The sequence below is a fragment of the Thermobia domestica genome, chromosome 8, assembly GCF_964235325.1.
Source record: "Thermobia domestica chromosome 8, izTheDome1.hap1.1, whole genome shotgun sequence".
NCBI lineage: Eukaryota > Metazoa > Arthropoda > Insecta > Zygentoma > Lepismatidae > Thermobia > Thermobia domestica.
Genome location: NC_137461.1, coordinates 290,753,319 through 290,779,214, shown reverse-complemented (window position 1 = coordinate 290,779,214; position 25,896 = coordinate 290,753,319). Strand labels below are relative to the sequence as shown.

General features: G+C 35.1%; 2 protein-coding genes across 4 annotated transcripts in view; both read left to right on the top strand.

The window, feature by feature from the left end:
- The window catches only part of LOC145693709 (ATP-binding cassette sub-family C member 4-like), a 107,748-nt gene extending 106,959 nt beyond the window's left edge, over nt 1-789 (top strand). For all 3 annotated transcript variants that reach the window (XM_081769993.1, XM_081769992.1, XM_081769991.1), the window contains one exon: nt 653-789. In XM_081769993.1, the coding sequence (XP_081626119.1) occupies nt 653-749 (97 nt within the window). In that variant the 3' untranslated portion in view covers nt 750-789. The remainder of the gene's footprint in view (nt 1-652) is intronic.
- Nucleotides 748-25,896, top strand: part of LOC145693710 (ATP-binding cassette sub-family C member 4-like) — a 116,545-nt gene continuing 91,396 nt past the window's right edge. Inside the window, exons 1-5 of the mRNA XM_081769994.1 lie at nt 748-878; nt 6,190-6,269; nt 11,690-11,840; nt 18,156-18,262; nt 23,003-23,126. Of these exons, the coding sequence (XP_081626120.1) occupies nt 794-878; nt 6,190-6,269; nt 11,690-11,840; nt 18,156-18,262; nt 23,003-23,126 (547 nt within the window). The 5' untranslated portion in view covers nt 748-793. The remainder of the gene's footprint in view (nt 879-6,189; nt 6,270-11,689; nt 11,841-18,155; nt 18,263-23,002; nt 23,127-25,896) is intronic.

Below are 25,896 nucleotides of genomic sequence, written 5' to 3'. Positions count from 1 at the left end.
AGGAAATGAGTTTTTACGAGGAAAATTGTCCTTTCAAGTTGCTATCTGTATAAGTAAAAGGGAAACTTTATTTAAATAGGCATTTATGGCATTTTTGACCTAAGCCCGTTTCAAGACCATGGATGACGTCCAATCAACGCACGTCTCCTAGCAAAAGGATTGGGAAGGAAGCGCTGAGGACTTTATTCAAGCTATTCCTTGCGGTTCACAAGAGTTCATTCCTAAAAAGGCAGTCCAGACTCCAGACCAACTTGATATTCATCAAGGCCCTTAAGCATCATTCTCCAGATGGGCCCTTGTACTCCCCGTCCGCCTCTGGATGCCGATTAATAAAACAACAAACTGAAAATTCGAAAAAAAGCGGAGTTGGGATGCTTTTGCAGTTGAGGTTGCCAATTTTATAATGAAAGAGGTCTGTCAATCTAGTCGGTGATGCTTACGATTTAATAATGAATGTTATGTAGAGATGAGTTATCCATCCTGATAAGTGAGGCTTGATTTGTAGTAGATTTAATATGTAAGCAAAATGGAATTCTGAGACATTATAAATCACAGTCACAAATAGCTTCGTGAATACCACTGATAATTTGTTCATACACAGGTACTATTTCTATTCATGAATTCTTCTCTTTTTTTCTCTTTCTCATTTAAGGACTAATGACGAGGAAACTGAAGAAATGGGTGGAGGAAAAGTAACGTTTCAAGACAAACAAATATCTATATCTACGTGGGTCTTTCTATCCTGCTAATATTCTTCTGTTTATTAAGATCTTTTGCATTCTCCTGCCTATGCATGTTATCTTGTATAAAACTCCATAATAAACTAGCAGACAATGTTGTGAAAGCCACATCTGCGTTCCTCAATGCTACTCCGTCAGGTAAGCGACTAGTACGAGGGCTGACCAATAAAGATTAATCATAAATGAATAAAATATAGTTACTTGTACTAATCCTTCAAATATTGATAGACTTTTTCAAAATAGTCCCCATTACATGCAATGCACTTATCCCAATGTTCTTGCCAGTCATCAGACATGCTGGAAGCCATTGTTGGACAAATCTTTCAAAATCGCCTCCACAGCTTTCACCACTGCCCCTGAAGATGCGAAACGCCGTCCCCGGAGGTGTTTCTTCAAAGTTGGAAAAAAGAAAGAAATCACAAGTGGCAAAATCAGGGCTATATGAAGGAGGGTACACACGGAACGTTAGTCTTTGCAAGACAGTCAACAACACCATTGGCAATATGGTGCCTGACGTTAGCATGGTGTTGCGTCCATCCTGTTCCTTTCAAGTGAGATCGTTTCCTTTGAATGTGACCTTAGAAAGTTGCAATACACCCTTATAAACACTCCCGTACCAGTTGTATGTGTGGGACGGCATGTTGGTACGCCATGCCTCGAATATCAAAAAATGAGATGACCATAACTTTGTTAGCAGACGCAACTACTCTTGCTTTCTAGGATGTTGGTGATGAAGAAGACTGCCACTCAGAACTCTGCTGCTTGGACTCAGGGTTTATAATGATGAAACAGAATTCAATGTACTGTACTGTTTTTCGGATGTCACTTCATGTTGCCGCATGCGAAACTGAAACTGCCTGTGTTTGAACGGCTGCCAAGGTCACATTCCTGACGTCATGGCCTTCAAACTTGCACGATCTATTCGTCACTTCTCCCACTACACAGACGTGTTTCGTTTTCTGTGCCTTGGCTGTTGTAGTCACCTCATAAATACTTGTGATGAGTCTTTATTGATCAGTCTACGTAACAAATCAACAAAATCATTGTTAACTAAAGTATGACTGTCAGAGATATTCACGCATGTTTGATGTTTAAAACAATGAAAATTAGTTTATCTGATTTCAAAGTGAGTATGTTTGAATAAGCTAAATTAAAATATAAAATGGAAGTTTGAATAACCTTTTACATTCATAATAGTTATTAATAAATATTACGTTGGCTGGAAAAGGGGTATATACAGACAGTTATTAATTTAATGGAACACCTGAAAAATGTTACTTACCTGATTAATATGGCATTGGACCACCTCTTCCCCTCAGAACAGCTCTGATGCCACATGTAATGGAGTCATAGAGGTCGTGAATAATACCAATGGAGTGTTACACAATTCCACATGCCAGTTCTGTAAGAGAGAATGGAGGTTGTAATCTGCTTTAGATTTGTGTCTCCCGAACGGGCCACAGATGTTTAATTATATTCAGGCCTGAGTCTTCGGTAGATCAGGGGAGATGCTCTACTTCACTCTGATGTTCCTCAAACTACGCCACAAGATCTCCAGCTGTATGAATGGGAGCATTATCATCCTGAAATATTGTCATTGCTCGGGAACTCCAGCTGGACCCTATACTCCACGTGATTCTCAAAAAATAATCAGCAGTAACGCGACCGGTAAGCATCAGCAAAGGACCCACTAGAAATCGCAGAGTCACCGCCATATTTCATGGTTGGCGGATCCACTGATGATCATGTGATTCTTTGGGAGTCTCCAACACATACACAAGGTCTGTGGTTTGAAAAACGGGGAACGTTTATTTGCCTGACCATAACACACGTTTTCTGTTATCAGTTCTCCATGTTGCGTGTTCGAGTTACCCGTTGGCATAGTGACAAACTATGATGGCCTTTATCAGACGTTTCGCTCGTGCAACCCCACCAGGTGACTCTCGACGGACTCTGATTGTCAACACAAGCTGTGGTAGGTGCTGCTTGAATTCCTGTGTAACTTTGTGACAGGTATTCCTCGTACTCTTTAGCTTTAAATGCCCAAGTCGTAATCTTCCAAAATATAATAGACAATTGAGATGCCTTCTGTATAAATGAAAATGTATAGTATTTAAAATAAAGCTAAAGAAAACGTAGACTTTTAAGAAATATCTATAATTAAAGAATAACATTAACATTATTATCTGTCCTATACTACGAGGCGCATCCAGAAAGTAAGTTTCCCACGCGTTCCATAGCTAGGAAACTGTTCGTTGCGCGAAGCGACTTCGTGCACATGAGAAAATAAGGTTTTAGCATGACTCATGCGCCAGTGGAATTTCCCTAGTGTTCTCAGTAGCGTAGTCGTGGCAGTGGTTGAAGATGGACGTTCCTATTCCAGCTCTCGCCGCTTGTGAAGTGAGAGAAGTGATAAAGTTTTTAAATGAACAGGGCATAGCGCCGATAGAAATCTATCGTCAGCTGTGCCAGGTCTATGCGCTTTACGTCATGAGCAAGCAGTTCTTTCAGATTTCCCGCGCGGAACGCGGCTGTTGAAGAAGTTGTGTGCCCGGCGGTTGCCAAAGCAACTGACTCCAGAACACAAAGCAAGGCGCATGGGATCAGCATTGACATTTTTGTAACGATACAGTTGACGATGAATTTTAATTGGCGCTATGCCCTGTGCATTCAAAAACTTATCATTGCTCGCACTTCACAAGCGGCTAGAGCTGGAATAGGAACATCAATCTTCAACCACTGCCACAACACTACTGAGAGCACTAGGAAAGTTCTGCTGGGGCATGCGCCATATTAAGACCTTACTCTCTTACGTACATGCAGTTGCCTTCGCGCAAGGTACGGTTTCCTAGCTATGGGACCCGTGAGAAAGTTAGTTTCTAGATGCGCGTCGTAGAATTCGTTAATAGAATATTCTATGAAAAAGAGAATCGCAGATTGCATTCACAGTAGTTCTGATTCATCAATCAGATAATAGAAATAGTTTCAGTAATTTCGTTGTTATCTATTTGTGGGACCTCGAATTTCTAATATTAGAGATTATTGCTTAAAGAAACAACTTGAATGTTATACTTACTAAACAGAGATTAATTTATAATGAAAGAGAAAAACGTCAACGTACTTTGCACATTTTTTGGTATTTGTATTCATACAGAAGTGCATATTATACAACAAATTATAACTTCAACATTTTAGGGATAAATTTAGTTTGAGACCAGGGCTAAACACACAAATACAAAAAGTTGTTTCCAAGACATTTGTCAGACTTGAAGCTCAGTCCTCTGTTACTGTGTTTGATTTCATAAAAGTTTTCGATACTATACTACGTAATATAATATTTCTTAAATGAGAATGTTATGGAAGAAGAGAAGATGAAGCTTTACTAATAAAATTGCAACTTTGAAATTGACAATATCTTGTAATTGTTAGTAAATAAAAATCCGGAAAGATGAATACTATTTGGGGTACCTCAGAGATCTGCCCTTGGGCCTTCCCTTTTCTTAGCGTATGTTAAATATCAAATAAACTTAATTTCTAGCAAATCTACATTGTATTGACTAGGGCTTTTGCGGTTATTCATCGACAAGAAATAACTAACTGTTTAAATCTCAAAAAGTGCAAGTATTAAAAAAAAAAAAAACACAGATTCTAAGAATCTAACATGATGTACTGTACCTATGCATTTTCAGAAATTCATTAAGATCAAAGAAAAATGAAATCTTTCAGTTTAAGGTTGCATGATTATTTACGTTAGACTAAGGGAGACAGGTGAATGATTATGAAAATGTGGGAGTACTTTCAGAAAATCCACAAACACGATGTTGTCCACCACAAACTTACTTGACCGGGGATCGAAATGGGGACGCCAGGTACCAGAGGCAAGTGCTCCACCACTGTGCCCCCAAGTTTTACCTTTAAACGCCCAGTGATGCAACTGCTTCGTCGAGACTTTAGACCTCAATAGCACAGCCCTAATTCAGGTAAAAAGATGATTTTGGTACTAGTGTATTCCTGAAGGATTTAGCTTTCTGCCGGCGTGCATTTTATCTATGTGGAGTACCAGGGCAGGGAAGGAGGATAAAGGTTCTGTGTGTTTTTAGTATTTTTTCAACAGGTCTTTTGGGGGCATTGCCCCCTTGGGGGTATACTTATAAAAATTGGTATGTGAAGCAATGAAGTAGGACATTACATGGTAATGTCCTGTATTTGTACTTCTTGCCTATATGGGGGTAGAAGAGAAGGGGCAAAGTTGGCCATTTTTTGGAGTTTGTTTTTTTTTTCCTAAATTACATTTATTTTTACGACAAACATCAATAGCTCAGCTTCCAATTAAGCTAGAAAGATAATTTGGTACCAATGTATTCTGAGGGATGAATCTTTCGGCCAGTATGCATTTTTTTATGTATGTGGGGGTACCATGACCGAAGGGGGAAGGTGAAGTTCGTTTTTTTTATTTTTTATACACAAGGCATTTTTATAGGAATTACGTTATGATTTTTATCTCGCTTTGTATTGCAGCAATGTCTACTATATATATATACATATATATATATATATATATTATTGTAAGAAGTGTCTGGCCTGCACATTAACATCATTTTCTCAGCGTAAGATGACTAAGATGACTATAAGGTTTGCCAGGACCCCACAATCATTTTTTTTATATTTTTATGATATTTTGTTTCTCTTTTATCTTCTACGAATATGGCGGGAATTGCAAGATTGTTACGTCTTTAGAATCTGTGGTCTGTAAGGTTTTCAGTAGTGTATCAATCATGACTGTAATAATTAAGGGGGGTCACCAGAGCCCCGAACGTGAGAGTCTACGATTTTGTTAAAAATCTCTGGCGGGCGTCTAAAGATTAAAGAAACAAAACAACGAAAAGCATTTATTTATTAGTTTTTGTTTAACCCCCTAGTCAGGTCGTTTCCCATCACACTACCTCGCCTACAAGAGACATGGATTTCACGACTTGTTTGTGAAACGAAATAACGAGTTGGATTTCAAAACGAACTAGAATATCCTTTGTTATCCGTTCTTTTACAATTATTCGATGAGTAAACACGGATTTTTTTTTTTTTTAATTTTGTTAGATAAAATTTTAAATACATTATTAAGTTATTAGTACATGTATCTTAACGTTGGCCTGATATTTAATAAATGTCAGGAACGATTTCTGTTTAAAAGGAACAGAATTTCTGTTTAGGGTTCTAAAAAAACAAAATAAATGAAAACTTAGAAATGTCCATTTTTTTCTCCTTATGCCACACAAAAGCAACGTTATAACCCAAACTATGAGGTATTTTATATAAATGAAAACACTGACGAACATTATAATTAAAAACATTCCTTTTGTAATACGTATAGATGTACATGTGTGTACTCTTGTCCATGCATTGATGTGAATACCTTCTTTACTCTGTTTTGTTGTTTTTCTCTCTCTTTTAGGACAGATATTGAACAGATTTTCCACGGATTTAGGTGGTATCGACGCCATTTTAGTGGTGACAATGATGGATTCATTTCAGGTGTGCTTTCTAAATATTGGAATTTTAAGAAAATTAGTTTTTTTTTCCTTTTACTTGTATCGTATATACGAATTCTGTCGTTCCTTTGAGTAGTTTTCACTTGTATTTAAACACAACAAATTGATCGTAGTGAGATCAAAGATTGGTAGTTAGATTTCCATGGGTACATGAAAATCAAATTAAAAATGCATGTTTATTATAACACACAGTGAATATGCTATTAAGCCTCAAATGGGAATATATGACGTACGAATGAGAAGAGGGAGGAATACCAGAGGAAACAATGCCGTCGCGTGTCACTATCAGCCATTTTGAGTGTAAATTCATGAAATGGTTGAAATCGAAAATACAGGGCTATTATAAATGGTGGATCCATTTTTAAAAATTCATAGTAATTAAAGTACAAATCCAAAATGAACACACTTTATACCAATGGAAAGTGGAAGGTTGAAAGTTTCGGTAGGCAATGATGGTTCCTGAAGCGGCCGGTAGAGTTCGCTAGGCAATAGGCCGCCATTCGTTTCCTTCTCAGTTGTGATTGAGATGGCTACTGTGGCTCTACACTTCTGGCCACCGAAATCTCCTCATCTCACCCCATGTGACTACTTCTTATGGGGTTATGTTAAGGAAGCTGTTTACGTCCCACCTCTACCAATAACTCTGAACGATCTGCGGAACCGTATCACAGCTGCCGTGCATTCAGTAACAGTAGATACACTTGCTCGTGTGTGGGACGAGCTCAGCTAACGCATAGATGTTTGCCGTGCAGCAGACGGTGGACGCGTTGAACATTTATAATGTATTGCAAAAAAAAAAAAAAAAAAAAAAAAAAAAAAAAATGAAACTTCCACTTTCCATTAGTATAAAGATTGTTCATTTTGGATTTGTACTTTAATAAATACACATCTTTAAAAATGGGTCCATCATTTATAATAACCCTGTATTTTTCTTCTTCACTTGATAATATGCCTTGATAGAATGCCGTTACAGTGTAATTCATTTGATTTTAAATATTGTAAGATACCTAAAATTCAAACATATATTTTGGAAATTTATTTTGGCTATTGTAAAATAAGAAAGCGACAAACTATTTGTTTAAGGAATTAAAAACAGGTAAAATATCAACCAAAGTTATAGGAAGTTTCGGGATCCGGACACTTCCTGGTTATAGCATACAGTTTAGCTCAGGCTTTCTTATGAAAATTCCTTATTCAGTTATTTCCTTATAGGAAAACTTCCTATAACTATAGTGTGATACATACGTTATCTGTTTTTATTTCCTTAACCAAAAACCTTGATTGTCGCTTCCTTATTTTACAACAGTCGAAACAAATTTCCAAAATTTTGTATTTTGTGTACTTTAAGTGATCTGTCATACCTCCAAAGGTAAATTGCAATATGAAGTGGTCTAGCCAACATTCACATCTCTTGGTCCAAAATAATAATAATAATAATAATAATAATAATAATAATAATAATAATAATAATAATAATAATAATAATAATAATAATAATAAACTAATGCAAAATAAATCTCAATTTATAGTACAAATCTATAAATCTACAATTTAACATAAAAATTGAGTTTCGTTGTACTAGCTGTCAGATATAAGCTCTGTAAAATAATTTTTCAGAGGAAATGGAAAAATTTCTGGGGTATTTTCTTATTTTTAAATTATTGTTGCTTACGTCATTACTGCATCCAGGTCCACAATTATTACACTTGTTTAATTTATTGAAATAATTTAAGTATATTACAGTAAATATATTTAAGTATCATTACGTTAAAATAATTATTCTGAATTTTGAGAACTCCACGTTAACAAACTAACAAATACCGTGTCAATTGAAGCAGAAAATTGAACAATACACACAAACACACACATATATATAACTCATACACAACATATATTACACTGTATGTTTCAAAACAGGGTGTTTCAAAACAACATCGACAACGTTTGGAAGTTGATTCCTGACACCGAGATAAGACGAAAAGTATAGACCAACCTGGGTACACAAATGCTTCCTTTCGGAGTTATAGGCTGCCGAAAAAATGAAAAAAAAATAATAAATTTAAGGGTCCATAGCTCCAATACTATGGGACCTACCGTAGTCGGGTCAAGATTTCACTTAGGAAGTAATGTGTGCCCTATCCAAAAATACTTGTTTCATAATCCTAAGATCCTCACACAACAATTTTTATGGAGGGATTTTGGCTACGGGCTTATAATTTGAAGTGCTCGCCAACTACCTCTATAAATATTGTTGCGGAAGAACCACAGGGTTCTGAAACATGGATATTTGGATAGGGCACATATTAGTTCTTGAATGAAGTCTTGACCCAACTACGGTAGGTCTCATAGTTTTGGAGCTATGGACCCTTAAAGTTCATTCTTTTCATGTTTTTGGCAGCCTATAACTTCGAAACAAAGCATTTGTGCACCCAGGTTGGTCTATACTTTTTGTCTTATCTTGGTGTCAGAATTCACCTCGTAAACGTTGTCGGTGTTGTTTTGAAACACCTGATAACGGGACGAAACACCCGTTGCCGTCGGCCCTAGGCAATTTGGCAATTTACTACCCCGTGCAAGGGCAACATTTGCTGCCCCCTTTCTCCAGAAAGAGCAAATATTTAAAGCCACGACGAAGGGGTCGAAAAGTGCACTCGCACTCAGAAAGGCCTAAACACTACAAATACAATATCGTTGTGTCTGTTTTTTCTTTAAATAATAGTTTATGTTAGTGAAAGATATAGCAAACACACCTGCAATGGAAAGAGTGTAATCCTTTTCATAGAATTCAATATCGAGCTTCAATCTCAATATATTAGTCTCCAATTCCAGTGCAACTACCTCCTTTATTTTTATTTCTTGATTTTCCTTCTACATCTGTCAAAAACATTAAAGAAAACTTCTTTCCACCTTCAGTGATAGGGAACTTGTTTGTGTAAAAAAACAAGATTAGTTTTAATATCAAAACTGTGGTAACTAAATGGAACAGGTGCTCGAACAGGTGTTCGAGAATTTAGTTCTTGTATTTGACAACAATGAAATAATTCGTGCTGGGATTTGTTTGATCACTTTCCTGTAGCAGTGTCATTGTGACCTTAAACTAATGCGACCTAAACATGATTTTTGAATGTAGTGTTCAAATAGAAGATCATCTTATTAAAATATCAAACATCGTGTGCATGGATTTTCTCTAGGTATTCCTGATTCCTTCCACTTTTTATTCATTTCACTATTATTATCCATTTCATTATCACAGTCTCTCTTAACATCGGTACATAATCGGGGACGTTAAGCGAGAAGTTGTTTCATTTTAACCATGGTTTGCTTCCCATTAAAATTAATTATTCCACTGTCATATTATTATAACTATTTTGGTGTTCTATTCTATACGACTGATCAGTAAGCTTTCGTGAAAAATGAATTTTGTCATGATATACATTGATCCTAAAAATGTTGAGTGAGGGACGTCGCTGATTTTTTTAATGGTATAATACCCTTACTACAACATATAATAATTTCAGAGTCTGAAAGTGATGGCAACATTGTCAAACAAATTGAAACTGAAAAATCTTGTTTTTTCACATTTTTTTTTCTTTTTTGACCATTTTAGGAACCCCAATGTCAAAACTTTGAATGCAACTTAATGTTTAAAAAGAAAAAAAAATACTTTGAAACGCTCCTTGTAGCGTATTTTTGTTTACCGAACCTTGTTTTACAATTTTTCCCAAGTTTGTCTGTTATTTATTATAATACTTCTTTCAACAAAACATCAATTTGAAATTTATTTTTCTGTAAAATTGCAGTTGTGTTTTTTTTTTTTTTTTTCCAGTTCGCAATTCTGGATGCAATTGAATCTTATTGCTTCAAGAATCATGAAATTAAAACTTTAATGTACAAATAGAAAGTTTAAGAGTTGAAAAACAAAAACAAAAACACATTTAATTTAAAAAGAAACGACATTTCGATTATAGTTATATCAATATGTCTTTAATTTACATATGCATATTTCAGTAAATTTATTTACTATATATATTCATTTATTTTAATATGCAAAGCAATAAAGTACACATAAATATTCTCTGATAATGAGAAGAAATCAAAAACCAAATAGCATACAATTTGCAATAATTCATCCAATCTTCGTCGCTATCTTCGTTGATTGAAATATTTTCAACTTTAGAACTTGTTTTAAATAAATTAGTGACGAAAGAGAAAGTAAAATCGTGAAGTCTGGCAAAGTAACGTTCAGAGTTTTGACTTTCAGGGTCCTAAAATGGTCAAAAACACTTTGAAAAAAAAATACTTGAATTTTTGGACAAAGTTGCCATCACTTTCAGACCCTGAAAAAAACATTTGTTGAGCCTAATGGTATTACAACATGTTGAAAAAAACTCAGCGATTTCTCCCTCCCCTCAAAATTCTTTTTACGACTTTTTGAAAATTTCAACACGAAAAAAAATACGTATCGATTCCTATAAAAAAAAATTGTCGCATTTATACTTATATAGTGTCTAAAATCTGTGAAACGATTTACAAACACCGTGTGTGTGGGTTTTCTCGGAGTTCTCCCGTTTCCTCCCACTTTATTCATTCCACCATTTCATTCATTTCTCATCATCAGCGTCTCCTTTAGCCTAGCCGGCATAAACGTGGGACGTAAAACTCAAATATTTCATTCTTTTTTCAAATTATTTGGACTACCCCCACAAGAATTAAAAAGTATTAAATTTTGAGCATGTATGATACGATAATTCGGTAGGGGTGGGGATAGGTGATCGAAACCTTTTCTGGGAATGGTTTTAGGTCAAAACTAACATCTTGGGTCAATAACAATCAAATTTGGATCAAGAGCTAATTTCATTATCTTACTAGCAAAGACCCTTTGGGCTTTGAAACAAAAATCTACTAGACAATTTTTTTCTGCAGAGTGAAAATACTTCTTGCTTTATCACAATTTCCTGAAATATAATTCCGTGTGTTAATATCCAATGAAAAATTTCATAATAAACACTTCTGAAGTTAATTGTTGATAGTATTTGGTTAAATTACGAAATAAAAGTATACTTTCGTGCAACAGGTATCGAATCACCTAAATTGTTTCGAACTCAAAGTTAAATAGAACTTGTCATTGTAGGCGTTGAATCTTTAGTTTTGATGAAATCTTCCGTACGATGTAACGGAGAATATGATCGTGTCAAATAGACCTGGTAGAAATCAAGTTACCTTCCCTAAGCTATCTGTCATGTGCTTCAAGTTGTATATTATTTAAATTCAAATGGATTTAATTTAATCTCAGGAAAATTTTAGTCCGTAGTTTTTACCAGTAACTCATTAATATTCTGTAACTTCAATTTCCGTATCTACAATGATAATTTTTTTTTTTGTTTCTATCTTCTTCCTTTGCAGATAATATTACAGGCTATCGGTGTAGTAATTGTTGTCTGCATTGTAAGTTGGATTCTTCTTGCACCATTGGCCATATGCACGATAATCTTTTTATTCCTCACAGCAGCATTTATGTCATGCACAAGGAGCTTCAAACGTTTAGAATTGATGAGTAAGTTGCTTACTATCACGTTCGTATTTAGTTAAATGTACTTTCTTTAAAATGTATTCTAAACCCAGTTGTAAGATTAAGTAAAAATCATGGGCGGCGATTAGGGGGGCGGGCAAAGGAAGGCAGATGCCCCCCCCCCACTTTTTTGAAGTGATCCATTAATGTATATAGATTCATTTGGAAATGTAAAATTATTGTATGTATTACTAGTTGATAGAAAAAAAAATAATGTCATAAATATATTATTTGCCGTTGTGTGGGTACGTATTAGTTGTCTTCCTATGGAGTTAAGAAAGCTGCAGGAATTGCGTTTTAATTGCGACAAAAAATGGCCCAAAAATTAACCTATTGGAGCCAGCAATTCCAGCGTACTTTCATTTCTTCTTACAATGGCTCGATATGATAGTCAGCCGCTTTGAAACTAATTGAGATAATATTTCGAAAAAAAAATCACAAGTTATTCTTTAATTTCACAAAAATTGACAATTCTTAAAATGCCTCTTCTTCTTTCTAATAGTAAGAAATAGGGATTAAAAAAGGGGTAGTAAGAAACTTCTACCTTTTCCATTGTTTTGGGGTGTAATATACGAGTGGAGTGGTGTGTTTAGGGGTGTACGCAGGGGTAAACGTGAGGGGAAACTAGGGAAAACGCCTTCTCCCACTTCCAGAAAATATCTGTGGCGTCCCCCTACTTTCTAAAAAAAATGCAATGCAAAGATAGACACGGGGGACGGTGTGACCTTATGCCTCCCCCTACCTTTTCAGATCAACTTTTACCCCTGGGTGTATGAGTGTATATACAATTAGATCTAAATTTAGTGAATTCAACAAACTTCTAGGTTTTAGGATTATTTTGAATTACTGTGGAGTAATTCTAAGTATTGCTGAGTTTTGGTGTGTTCCTAGAAAGTGAAGTCTGCATCTAATGGCAACGAACATGTTTCGGGAAGCTGCAAAAATAAGTATTTCTTTAAATATCGTAGCATATGCTTGTAATATTTATTGTCTTTCTAAGAGTAATAACATACATTTAATAGCATATGTGAAATTAAAAATATGTTTTTAATTAATCCCCGGTTTCAATGTAATTTTTGCAAGACAAGCCTCATTATTCATTACTATGATTAATATTATCCTTTCTATTTGTTTGTTTTGCAAATTTGTTATTAAATAATCTCATCATATAATTTTCCAGACAGAATTTTAAGACGTTCTTGAGCAACGAATCAAATCTCTTCTTACACTTTTGTTGTTTAAGAGTACAAAGGGCTAGTACCTACTTGCGTTGCTTTACTTAATAAAATATGGAATACAATATATGGTACTTTAACTGAAAAAGCTAGTATATTCTCAGTTATACAACATTTCGTCCAAGTGTTAGGATCAAGCAGGAAAACTAACGTTCACATACAGATATTCAGATCATACCCCCCACACACACACACACACTTTTAACGTCTAATCGCCGCCACTGGTAAAAATCAACTGCTTTCGTTTATTTCGTAATTACCAGATTCAAGTTTCAACAGCTTTCGAGGTTCGGTTGTATATATTCAATATTTCAACAATATGTACAGATTTTTATCTAATGTGAAAAATTCTAATTGCGGGGATGAAATACTTGATAAACCAACCTATTTAGCATTTATACACTAAACCATGATGAAGTTTTATATAAACGTCTTTTCTAACCCTTTTAAAAGAGCTTTTACACTCTGAAAGAGAGCAATAGGATGATTTCAAATGCACTTTAATTGCACTAAGCTATTTCATCAAACACTCTTTTCTTCGTCGGTAACTCTGAGAAACTCAGATGAACGTTTTTTTTTTTTTTTTTTCATGTCTAAGAACTTCATTTTGCACTTCTTTCGCGTGCCCAGTTGAAAAGTGATGAGATTTAAACACTTATTAATGTAAATCTCTTGTACTCGAACAATTCTTCTCTAAAATGAAGTGTGAATTAGTGGAATTAGCACTTCGCTATGAAATGAAGTCGTCGCAGAGCTTCAAATCAAACCATGCTACAGTTACTGTCGTGATTCCAAAAAGTACAAATAAGTTATTAATAGAACTTCCGTTTATATACAGTTATTGTCAAAAGTCTCAACACACTACTAATTTTTCAGAATTTTCGAAAAAGAAAAACATGGTTTTATATGGGCACAGAGTCTTCTTATTTGGAAGATTCTGAAAAATCAATAGTGTGCTCATATTTTTGACAATGACTGCATATACTCTTTAAGTGGCAAAAGTCATGGGACACGTACCTAATAACGGGTGAAATCTTCTCGAGCACACCGAAGTGCAGGAACTCAGCATGACAGGGAAACGGTAACTCGCTGGTAGTTCGTTGCAGTGATATGCAGCCACGCAGGCTTGATTACTGTCCGCAATTCGGTGGTTATTGCAAGTGGATGATCCTGTGCACGAATTCTCCGTTCGATGATATCCTACATCAGCTCGATGAAGGTTCATGTCCGGAGATTTGGAGGGCCTAATTATGCGTTGGAGGTGACCAGAATAGTGGCGCACCACTGCAGCTTGGTGACATGACCCATTGTCATCCTCCAAAATCCCAATGTTGGTAGGTTACACGAAGTCCATGAAAGGCTGGAAACGGTTTTCAAGCAGCTGAACACGATGATATCCGGACGACTTCCAAAATCGAAAAAACAAACATTCAAACATTATCAACCATCATCCTGCATTCAAACGTCGGTAATCTCCGTCGGATTGCCATCACCATAGTATACGACGTTTCACGAAAGTCAATTTGACAGCACTGAAACTGTTTTACTCCATTCGGCCAGTTTTCTGCGATGTTCGTGCGAAGTAAACTAGTTCCCTACTGCTATCCCCTGACTTATGGCACAATGTTCAAAATGTCTAATTCGATCCAATAGACTCCTCCCTTTCCTCTTCTCTGGATAAGAGTCGCTAATGTGTAAACATATCACAGCTCGGATGCGGAAATAAAACAGTTGACGTTCAACACTAAACAGAATATAACCTGTAATGGCGTCATCCTTGTAGTTTAGCCAAAAATGTGTAACAAATTGCAAACGCTAGAAAAATTTAAACTTGTTATTTGATAATTATGATTTGTTTCCCCCTATAAAAAATGTGCACCAAAAAATATCATCAATATTTTTTTAATAACATGTGAAATATAGTCATGTCAAAATAGTGACGTCACCACGCTAGACATTCATTTTCGTGTTTGTAAAGCCATCACATAGGCTAAACCCTAAAGTGTATATATAAAAGAAAAGTAAAAAGTGAAAATATTTCACAATTTCAATATTATCTTTATATGTTTGTTGGAGTGATGTTTGGTTATATAAATATCTTTTAGTAAACAGATAGGTTAGTACTCTGAAAAAACTATAAAATTCAGAAAAACGTATAAATAAGCTCCCTCATTTAATTTGTTCACTAATAATATACCGTATATTATTTTAAATATATCTGTGTGTTAATTTCAACCGTGATATGCAATGAAAGCACCGGTGCAAACTACGCGTATAGGTAACATAATTAGTCAGAGATAGCCAGCCTTAGCAGTTTCGGTATTCCGAATGTAAAAGCATCCCGAGTCTTGTTGAACGTGGATTTTAGTGTTTCATTATGTTATAATCCTTTTTCATCAACTCCTTTAATGATTCCAAACCTTAAGTGATCGGAGCTATTTCGTGACGGAATCAGAACCATCAACTTTAACTGTGTATATTCAGAATATACACGAAAATGAAACAAATATTCACCGTCATAATTTTAGTGTAATTAATGTGCATTTTGATGCAGTAAGTTGTTATATGTTTTAGAAATCTCTATATATTTAATTTTAACATTTGATTTTTATAAGTTGCTGGCAGACATCTAGAACATTGCTTGTCTACCTCTGGAATACTTTCGCAAAAAGAATTATCTGATGATCTAGACAATGCTTCTGATTCTACTAGAAGTTTCTCGACACGTTTTACTGCAGCACAGCTGAGCTAAGTGCTGAGAATAAAGTAAGAAAGCATATGTGTAACAATATAAAATGTAATGCCAAATGATCAAATACAGTACCTAGAAATCATGCCATATGGTGAAACACTTTTCATTTTCTTTGATTTATTGTGCATGTACAAGGGTTATTTATTATGTACGGTTCGTTTTGCAATATAAACGAATCATGTAAATATTATTTGAAACACATTTATTGAATTTCTGAATTAGCATACAATTCTCTACTTTTATACGTAATTTTCTTTATGATTTAAATATTTATTGTATCTACTTTTTGGATAGCATGTTATAATTGAAGGTTACGACAGGAACATGGAATGTTTGTAGATCCAAATAAATTTGGGTCAAAATCGTGAGGTAATAGAGAAGCTACTTGAATTAAGGACTAGCGAACCCCAGTTTCTACTCTTACCAATACAATTAATCATAATTCTTTTCCATCATTGTTAGGCTACCTCCTATAATTCATAAGTTTCCACGTTGTATTTTCTTTAGGTAACTTCTTTGTTTTGACAAGAATTACACTTCTAATACGAGCATCATCCTTTTATTTAATCTTTGTCTGCATTTATTGTGCCTTTTGCATCCTACTTTCTACTACTTCACTCAGAGTACTATTTCATCCCTAACATTGTCCTTACTTCTTTATAATTATTTTCAACTATACTATTAATACTTGTATTTCAGTGCACATACGAGGGAGGATCAGAAACCAAGGTTAAAACACCGGTATTTATACACGAAAGGAAAGGGCATAAGGAATGGGAGAAACTTCATAACGACCAACTGCATAATTTATACCGTTTACCAAACATTGTTAGGATCACCAAGTCTAGAAGGTTCAGGCAGACAGATCATGTAGTAAGAATGGAAGAAAGTAGAAACGCTTTCAAAGTTTTTACTAGAAATTCAATCGAAAAACGTCCATTAAGACGACCTAATTTCAGATGAAAGGATAATATTAAAATGGATCTCGCAGTAATAGGAGTTGAGCTGATTTTGAATTTAACGTCCCTTTCAGCAGCGAGGCTATATGAGACGGGACCCACTGATTAATGTGGAATCCGAACTACATGAGCTCCCATCAGGAATCAAACCCGGATCTCCCACGCCAAAGACGCGTACACTAACTGCTTAGGCACGGAGGAACTCTCCCAGAAATAGGAGCACAAAGTAGAAACTACCAGTTATTCCCTCTGCATAAAAGTGCCATTTTTGTTCTTCTAATCAAGTGTTTCTTCCTGTTGTTTCCTGTAGCACACTGTAGCACTACTTTCTTTATATGGTTCAAGTTTAATTAATCTATACCACTTTAGAGTAACACAGCATTTGAAATTTATTTTCGTCTGTAAATTTTACACACCAGTATGTATCTGGTTCCATATATAATAGCTATGTAACGCAATACATTTGCCGAATATCATGTAACAATCACTTGCTTTTTCTATTACTTTAATTCTGTTATGTATATACTTCCAGTTAATCAATTTTATCTCCTGTATAAGATATATGTACGGACATGTCTCCCCACCAGAAGAGCTCGTGTTGGGTATCCTCCTCATAGAACTATGCCGTCCGTGATTATAGTTTTTCAGGAACATTTTCACTTGTTTTTAAGTGTCTAACATTTGGTGCTCAGGACGGTTTTTAGATGCCCGAAGGTGTGGCAATTGGTCGCTAGGCGCAAGGTCTGGAGTGTATGGGAGATGATCGAAGTCTTCCAAATCGTTACCATAGCGCGCTTCTTCATGAACGTTTCATCAACCTTTGTAAACAATCTGACCTATTTTCTATACTATTACTATTACTCATTGCATTGCCTTATGTATCTGGCGATAAATTTCGCAGCTGTTGTATTTCTTACGAACGGGATGATTGGCCGTATCTCACAATAGTCAACAGTGTTTCTTTCAGAAAAAAACTGTTCCGGGTCCACACTATAGACGTATTATTTTGGTCTCCTTCGGGGGCATTCTCAGAGCTCTGGAGGAGCAGTGCCCCCCAAAAAAATGTCTGGAAGAAACACGATTGTCAGGCTTCTTGATTTTCTTATATATGGTAACCTTATACTATAAAGCGTACCGACTGACACTATGAATGCAAAGGATGGTCCAATTGAAGGCAAAGGTTTCGAAAACCTACGTGATCATTGATTTTCAATTGCCCACGTACTTTATTTAAAAACTTTATGCATGCATGTATGCATGAACATACTTTATTTAAAAATTAACCCTCGTACATAACATTGTTCATAATTTAATCTAATTTAATTTCTAAAGTAGTACTAATTTGTGCTTACAGCTCGAGGTCCTGTGTATACCCATCTGGCCGCAACGTTGCAAGGTTTGATGACAATTAGATCATTTAACGCACAAACAAGGGTTATCGATGAATTCGATGAAATTCAGGTATTTTTAGGCTGTTAGTACGTTTTATCATTATATTTTTCATAAACATAATTGTTGAATATCATCTAGATTGGGGCTCGGATCTTGATTCTAATAACAGACCAAGGAAGGTCTTCGTAGAAGGAGATGAATCAACTATACGATGCACGAAGGCTTATAATATGGAATAAAATTTTTACATCAAAACAGATTAAAGTATAGAAGTACTCCAAAGTGATGTGAAAAAGGATTGCCTAAGATCGTGGTTGTAAAAATAACAGTTGGAGAGATCTTTCCTATTCTGTTTTCACAACCATCGATCTCGGGCAACTCTTTTCCACATTATTTCACAGTACTTATTAATCTGGTCTTACCACCTTGTACAAAGAGATTTCCTAAGTCTCTTACTTTTTGATCTTTATGATCTTTTTCAATAAACCCGCACCATTTCGACCTCAGTGTCTTTATTTTCATGACAATATAGGGTTGCTCTTATCACTGTCTCATCCATATGGTTTTCGAGTGATTCCTAGCATAAAATCTTCCATTCATTCTTTCGTAGTCCTCAGACATTAAATTTCTGATTTTTTTAGTGTGTACATTCTTATAACCGCTAGGGTTCGGTTCTCCTACACTTTCAATATCAAAAATATTTTCCAAAAATATTATCCGAATGCAATTCAAACATTTTCACTCTTTGCTAGAGATAAATGAAAAATTTCGCACACAAAACAGTATAAAGGCATCGAGTCACTTTCGTGCTTTCCGAAATCGCTGTCACAGATTATTAGAGTGACGGTCCAGAGTTCGTGTCCCTGTTCGGGCGCCATTTCTTATAACCGAAAGGAGTTTCGGTTATTGTGCAGGTTCGGGAAGAAATTACTTTATAAACGAAAACTGGTTCACTTCGGTTATAAGAAATGACTTCCCGAACCTACCCAATAACTCCTCCTTTTGGTTTTAACATTTCTGATCCGTATCTTGAAACAGGCATTCATTGTACAAGTTACACTTTAGTTACATTATTGTTGGATTTTCAATATCAAATTATTTAACTATATTTAATAAGGACGTCAATACTTTTGTAAAATCTTCGCTAAACTCATAAATAACATTTGTAGATCTAGAAGTGCGTAGATATAATTTGTGTCCTTTTGCATGCAGCAGCATGGCATTTCTCTATTTCTATAGAACTCACCACTTTGTAGTCATTTTGTATAAAGCTGTGCTAGGAGTTTTTTTCGGTCCTTAGCCACTCACTCTACTGTATCTAATGCAAATTCCTCTCCTGTTATATTCTTCGTTCTATGCTCCTTATAGTGCATACACATTCTTTCTACAACACTCCAGTATCTCTGTTTCTTAAACTAGATAAATAAGTCACTGAACAAAGCAACATTTATTTAAAAATAATAAATCTGTAACAGTTTCAACCATTAACTGAATATATTGGCTTCATGAGACCTATAACAAACAAGAAACAGTTGCGTATAAATGTAAAAGGATCTTGAAAACTAGTTCTGAACGCTAATTGGCTGGTCAGAACGGACACAGACAATCATAATAGAAGTTGACAAAAGTGAAACTAAGTCCATAAATCCCTTTCCCTCCACAATCTGGCAGAAAGTGACCTACAAATAAAGTTTTTCCCATAATTTGCACCACTGTTCGTGAGTTTTAAGGCAGTTCGTCCTGCATTACCATTCATAACATAAGTTGGTTATTTTTTTAAAATCTGCTCTCGTTTTACTTTTTTTATCAACGTCCTTTGTTTCAGTCCTAACACTTCAATCTCGTACTAATTAATATTATATCTCGGGTCCCTCACGTGCTTAAAAATGGCATTTCTTTCTCTTTGTAATCTTACATCATCTTTGTGTCAACTTTTCTTTCAGTTTTTCCCCATTTCACCAATATAACAACTGTTACATTCAATATACTTTATCTTGTAAACCACTCCTCTTCTTTCCATCAGCATCCCTCGGCTTTCCTCCTTCTCGTCTTTCTTCTTCTTCCTCATGCGTAATATCAAATAGTCTCTTACTCCATTTCCTTACATTCAAACTCTCCCTATTTTCTATAAAGCTCTTTTAATTATCCCGGTGTTTTTCCCCATATTTTCAATTCCTCACCATGGCTTATTTTCTTTCCCTCCATCTTCTTACTATTCTGGTCTTTTCTTCTTATGCTTTTCATCTTTAGCTTTCCTTTATCGTATCCGTTGGTCTCCAATTGCTTGTGAAATTTCTCTGTCTTCCTTTATCTTCCTTCTGTCACTACTAATCCTCCATATTTTCATGATCATCTCCTCTATATTTTCTATGAAGTCTCTCTTTGTTGATCGATCAAGATCACTTCTTATACGACAGAAGTTCCCTGATGCACACTTCTTCTGGATCCATTCTCTGATCAACTTGCCTTTTCGCCTGCTTCTTTTCATATCTACAAACACAATGGCTCTTTCCTCCTCTATTTCCAATTTGAGTTCTATGCCCTTCCCCTGATCTTCTATTTCCTTCATAAATTTGGTAAGTTGTTTCCGAGTACCATTCCATACTCCGAAGCAATCATCGACATCCCTGCTGAAAAACATAAGCTTGTCCCCTCCTTTCATTTTAGCTTCCTTTTCCCACCGGTTCATCCCTATCTCCGCCAATACCGGACTCATTCTCGGTCCTATGCTCAGGCCCTTCTTTATCCTTGCTAACTTCTCTCCTATAATGCAGAGAACTATTCTTCCATATGTCTTCAGGGCTTCCTTGAGTTTCTCTACATTCCAACCATGTATTTTCTTTCCTCCCATTTCCCCCGACAGTTTTTCAACATGTACTCCATCTTCAAGTTCGAGAACATTGCTTTCACATCAATGCTAAGCAACAGCGTTCTACCCTTCATACATGTTATCCAGTCTGTCCTTAAGCTCCATAGAATTTTTATCATTGTAACTGCCGCTCTCTCCTTAAAATTTTAGCTATCTTCTTGACCTCCTCCAGCGGTTCACACAGACTCCCTGTGGAGTCAAGCACGGGCTTCAGCTTTATCACTTCCTTATGTATCTTGGAAATTACTTTCCTCACTAAAATTATTCCTTCCTGATTTAAACTTGCTTGGTAACCTCTCCTCTTAAATGTTTCTCCCCTATCACTTCATATGTCCCATCACACAGATAATCTAATTTTGTCTTGTACCATTGCTTTTCCATCACAACCACTGCACCTCTTTCGTCTGCATTGGTGCAGTATTATATTATTTCTCTCAAGTTTTTTTAAGTGTCGTCTTCTACTTTCGTAACGTTTCCCCTTCCTTTTTCATGTTCTTTTTAACATCTCCACAGCCTTTCTCCTAATTTTTTTCTCTCTTCTCTTTTTATCTTGAACCGGATTAATGGTCTTTTCAACTGAAAAATAAGTTCTTCTACATTCAGTCTGTTCTCTTTGATTTTGATTTTATGTCCTAAGCTTAACTTCTTTTCTTCCACTGACACTGATACATCACCTATCATACCACTTTTTAGTCCAGATCCTGTTCAACCTCCTCGCGCCATCCTATGGACCTTTTCTTTTCTTTCAAGTCTATTCCGTTTATCTTTAACTGAAAACATCTTCCACTATATAGTCTCTGCATGATTAGTCCCTGGTAAATATAAGTAAGTCGTCTTCTATAAGGCCTCTCTTTTAAAACAGCCCTCATTTGTTCACTCTTCTTCAGAAAACGTTCCCTGACACGAATTTCATTCCATATGAGTTCCTTCTCCATCTTTCTAACCAAATCCGTAAACTTCTTCGTATCAGACTTCACACCTTTCTTTTCAATTCTCAAACCCCAAGGTGTGCACTTCTCCACCAGGCACTTTCTCAGAAACCAGACTTGTTTCTTAGATATTTCAACTCTCTTGCAAATGAAGAAATAAAGTAGCCGCAATTAAAGAGAGCAAACGTATTTGTTGTGTGTTGGGAGTACCTAGAGCCCTAAGGTTTATTATTGTAATTTACAACTAATCAATGCCAACAGAATAATTGGCGTTATGGAAAGCTTGGCTAACAAAAGTAAAGAGAAAATTCCTGTGTATTCCTGATATGACGTTATAAAATGCTATTATTCCAAACGACTATGAACTCCAGGATAAATGTTCTGATGTTAAGGACTGCTTTGCTTTCATGTACAACTGAGCTCACAAAGACGAATTAAATAAAGATCTCCATTCCTTATCCCGGAGCCCAGGGGGCTATTCATACAACACTATGTTAGTATTAATATTTGTCTACTTAAGAAATTTCATATGAAATTGAAGTAAGAAGATATTTTGATTTTCACCTTTCACGTGATTAAAAAACGACTTTCCTATCTTACTGACGACGAATAACCGCACCGTCATTCGAAATATTTACAAGCAGTTGACAACATTTGACTGTTATTAGGAGAACATGAAGGTTAATAAATTTTAAGTTAATGTAAAAAAAATGCTCCTCATGTTACATAAGTTAATATGACTAATTGAAAATTTATTTTACTGTAAAATTGGATCTCTAGAAACATATATTTTACTGTAAAATTGGATCTCTAGAAACATGTATTTTACTGTTAGTTTTTATTTTACTCTAAAATTGAATCTCTAGAAACATGTATTTTACTGCAAGTTCTTATTCTACTGTAAAATTGAATCTCTAAAAACATGTATTTTACTGTTAGTTTTTATTTTACTGTAAAATTGGATCTCTAGAAACATGTATTTTACTATTAGTTTTATTTTTCCATTTTTAGAACCGAAATTCCCGCCCATTCTATGTTCTGCTGGCTATCCACAGAGCATTTGGTTTGTGGGTAGATTCCATAGTAATGGTTGCTCTGATCTTCATTTGCTACAGCTTCGTATTTATAAATAACGGTATGTTTGCAATGTTTATTCTAATTTTTCATGATTGTGGGAAAGTTTTCCTTACTAGTTTATTTATTTATTGGGGAAATATTTACAGCAAGCCATAAAATATTATTCCACTTTAGTTTTATTTAGTTTTGATCTTACTGTAATTATATACATGATTTCCTGGACGGTTTTATTTTTTCTGAAAGACAATATCAATGATAAGGTACTACATGTACGTTATAGACAGTGGTTTGGCTGAACCGGAACGCCGTTTTGGAAAATATTTCTCTTAGGCATTCTATAGTTCAGTAAGAAATTGGCTCTTGAGCTGTGTGCATTATAGCCAGTAAATAGTTTTTTTTCTTCTTTTTTGATAGCCAAATCGTTGGTTATATACTTACAGTAATAGTTCACTGGCAGTACCAACGCGATAAGGTACCTTTTTTGGATTAAAACATCCATAATATTTTTCAAGCAAAAATTTTCTTGTATGCCTTATACAGGGTGTTCCAAACAACACCGACAACATTTGGGAGGTGATTCCTGACACCAAGATAAGACAAAAAGTATACACCAACCTGGGTGCACAAATGCTTTCTTCCGGAGTTATAGGCTGCCGAAAATATGAAAAAATGAACTTTAACGGTCCACAGCTCCAAACCTATAGGACCTGTCATAGTGGAGTAAAGACTTCACTTAAGAACTAATATGTGCCCTATCGCAATATCCAAGTTTCAGAATCCTGCGGGGTGTCCGCAACAATTTTATGGAGGGAGTTTATCTACGGGCATATAATTTGAAGTACTCACCAACTACCTTTATAAAAATTGTTGCGAAAGCATCGCAGGATTCTGAAACTAGGATATTTCGATAGGGCACATACTAGTTCTTAAGTGAAGTCTTTACCCAACTATGGTAGGTCCCATAGTTTTGGAGCTATGGACCGTTAAAGTTCATTTTTTCCTGTTTTCGGCAGCCTATAACTCCGGAAGGAAGCATTTGTGCACCCAGGTTGGTCTATACTTTTTGCCTTATCTTGGTGTCAGGAATCACCTCCCAAATGTTGTCAGTGTTGTTTTGAAACACCCTGTATATATCTGAAGAACTACATATAATGTAACCAAACCGAAACTATCACTTAACTCAGTATGATGTGCTTATTCCGAAGAAAATACGAAAACTTGATTTAGGGACCGTTCAAAAATTTTGTAGCCCCTGATCCAAAAACTAATTATTGGCCAAAATCGCAATCTTTTGATCTTTTTTTTTTATCATTCCTAAAATTCTTGGCCAAGATCGAAATCTTTTGACCCATATTTTGGGCCATTCCATAAATTCTAGTTCTATTTTTTTAAATTACGATATCTCTAGTCTTTTTTTATTTTTATATTTATAAAATAAAATTTTTAATTTAGATCAATTTGAAACCATGAACAAGAGTATATTGTATGGATTTAAAAAGTATTTTTTAATAGATGGCAACATCTACTAATTTCTTGAATTTGTTGAAATTTTGAGGCATGTCTTCGCAGGCATTATGACCGCGTAAAATATGTTCACAGTGACTACAGGTACTAGGGTTGCCAACTCTGAAAAATAAGATTACCAGCACCCACTCATAATCCTTAAAACATATGAATAATTGTATTTTTACCCTTGAAACATATAGTTGAGCTTGATAAAAAAATACTAGTCAGCTGGTAAAATAACAGATAGTTGGCAGCCATAGGAAAGAAAGAAATTACATACTTGTAAATAGAGCTGTTTCCTCAAGATTGCCAATGTATCGGAAGCTTATATCTGAATACCACACATTCTAGCTTTGGAAATTCTTGTATACAATAAAAGACAAATTCTAACCAAAGCTTACATTATCTAATAAATAATAGCGTTATAGTTTCGGCAAAGTATCTTTGTCTTCATCAGACACATTATCTCTTTTTTTTTTTTATTTCCCTTTTCTTCTTTTGTAAAATTCGCTGTTTTCTTGTTCATATTCTACCTCACTATTGACTCTGTTTTTCTTATCTTGTTTCGTTTTTTCTTCTTCTTTTATGTCCATAATTACTTGTTCCACTGAAAAAGCTAACTCTCTTGTATCCATCATTTCTTGAAGCATAGGGTACAAAATCAAAGTGAAGGAAGAAAAGACGGTTCTTTTCTATACTATTTTATTCAAACATGCATGTAATATGGTCTACAGAATGATTATTAAATTTAAGGTAATCTAAGAATAGGTCATACGCTTAGAAAATATAAACTAACGAACTAAATATATTAACTAACGAACTAAAAATATCCAATAGTATGAATAAGATTAATCAGACCAAAAGTTTCATTTTGGAGTATAATGTTATAAGATAACTTAACTGTGGTTTCAAAGTAACAGGTTTTGGGATAGTTTTGCATCTGGGGAACAAAAAAAATTTAAAAAAAAAAAAAACATGTTTACAGGAGAAATGAGTTGATGTTACGTAAAGGTAATTGCTAAGTACTAACCTCTTCTAACCTATACTAACCTAACCTACCCTAAACCATTTTAAAAAAATACAGAAAGTATAGCAAGAAAGTACGAATACTAAGCAAAGAATTCTGGGCCCTCAAATCCAAAAGTATACCAAGATTTTAAACATACATTTCAGTAAATTACAATACTGTACTTTCAGTTTTATATATTAAATGTTTATATTGGGTTTGATTGACAGTCAGAATTTAGTCTTCAAACATCTAAAGAGCATATCCACAAAGGTAAAAGGAACCACATATTGTTCTACGATACAAAATATTTTGG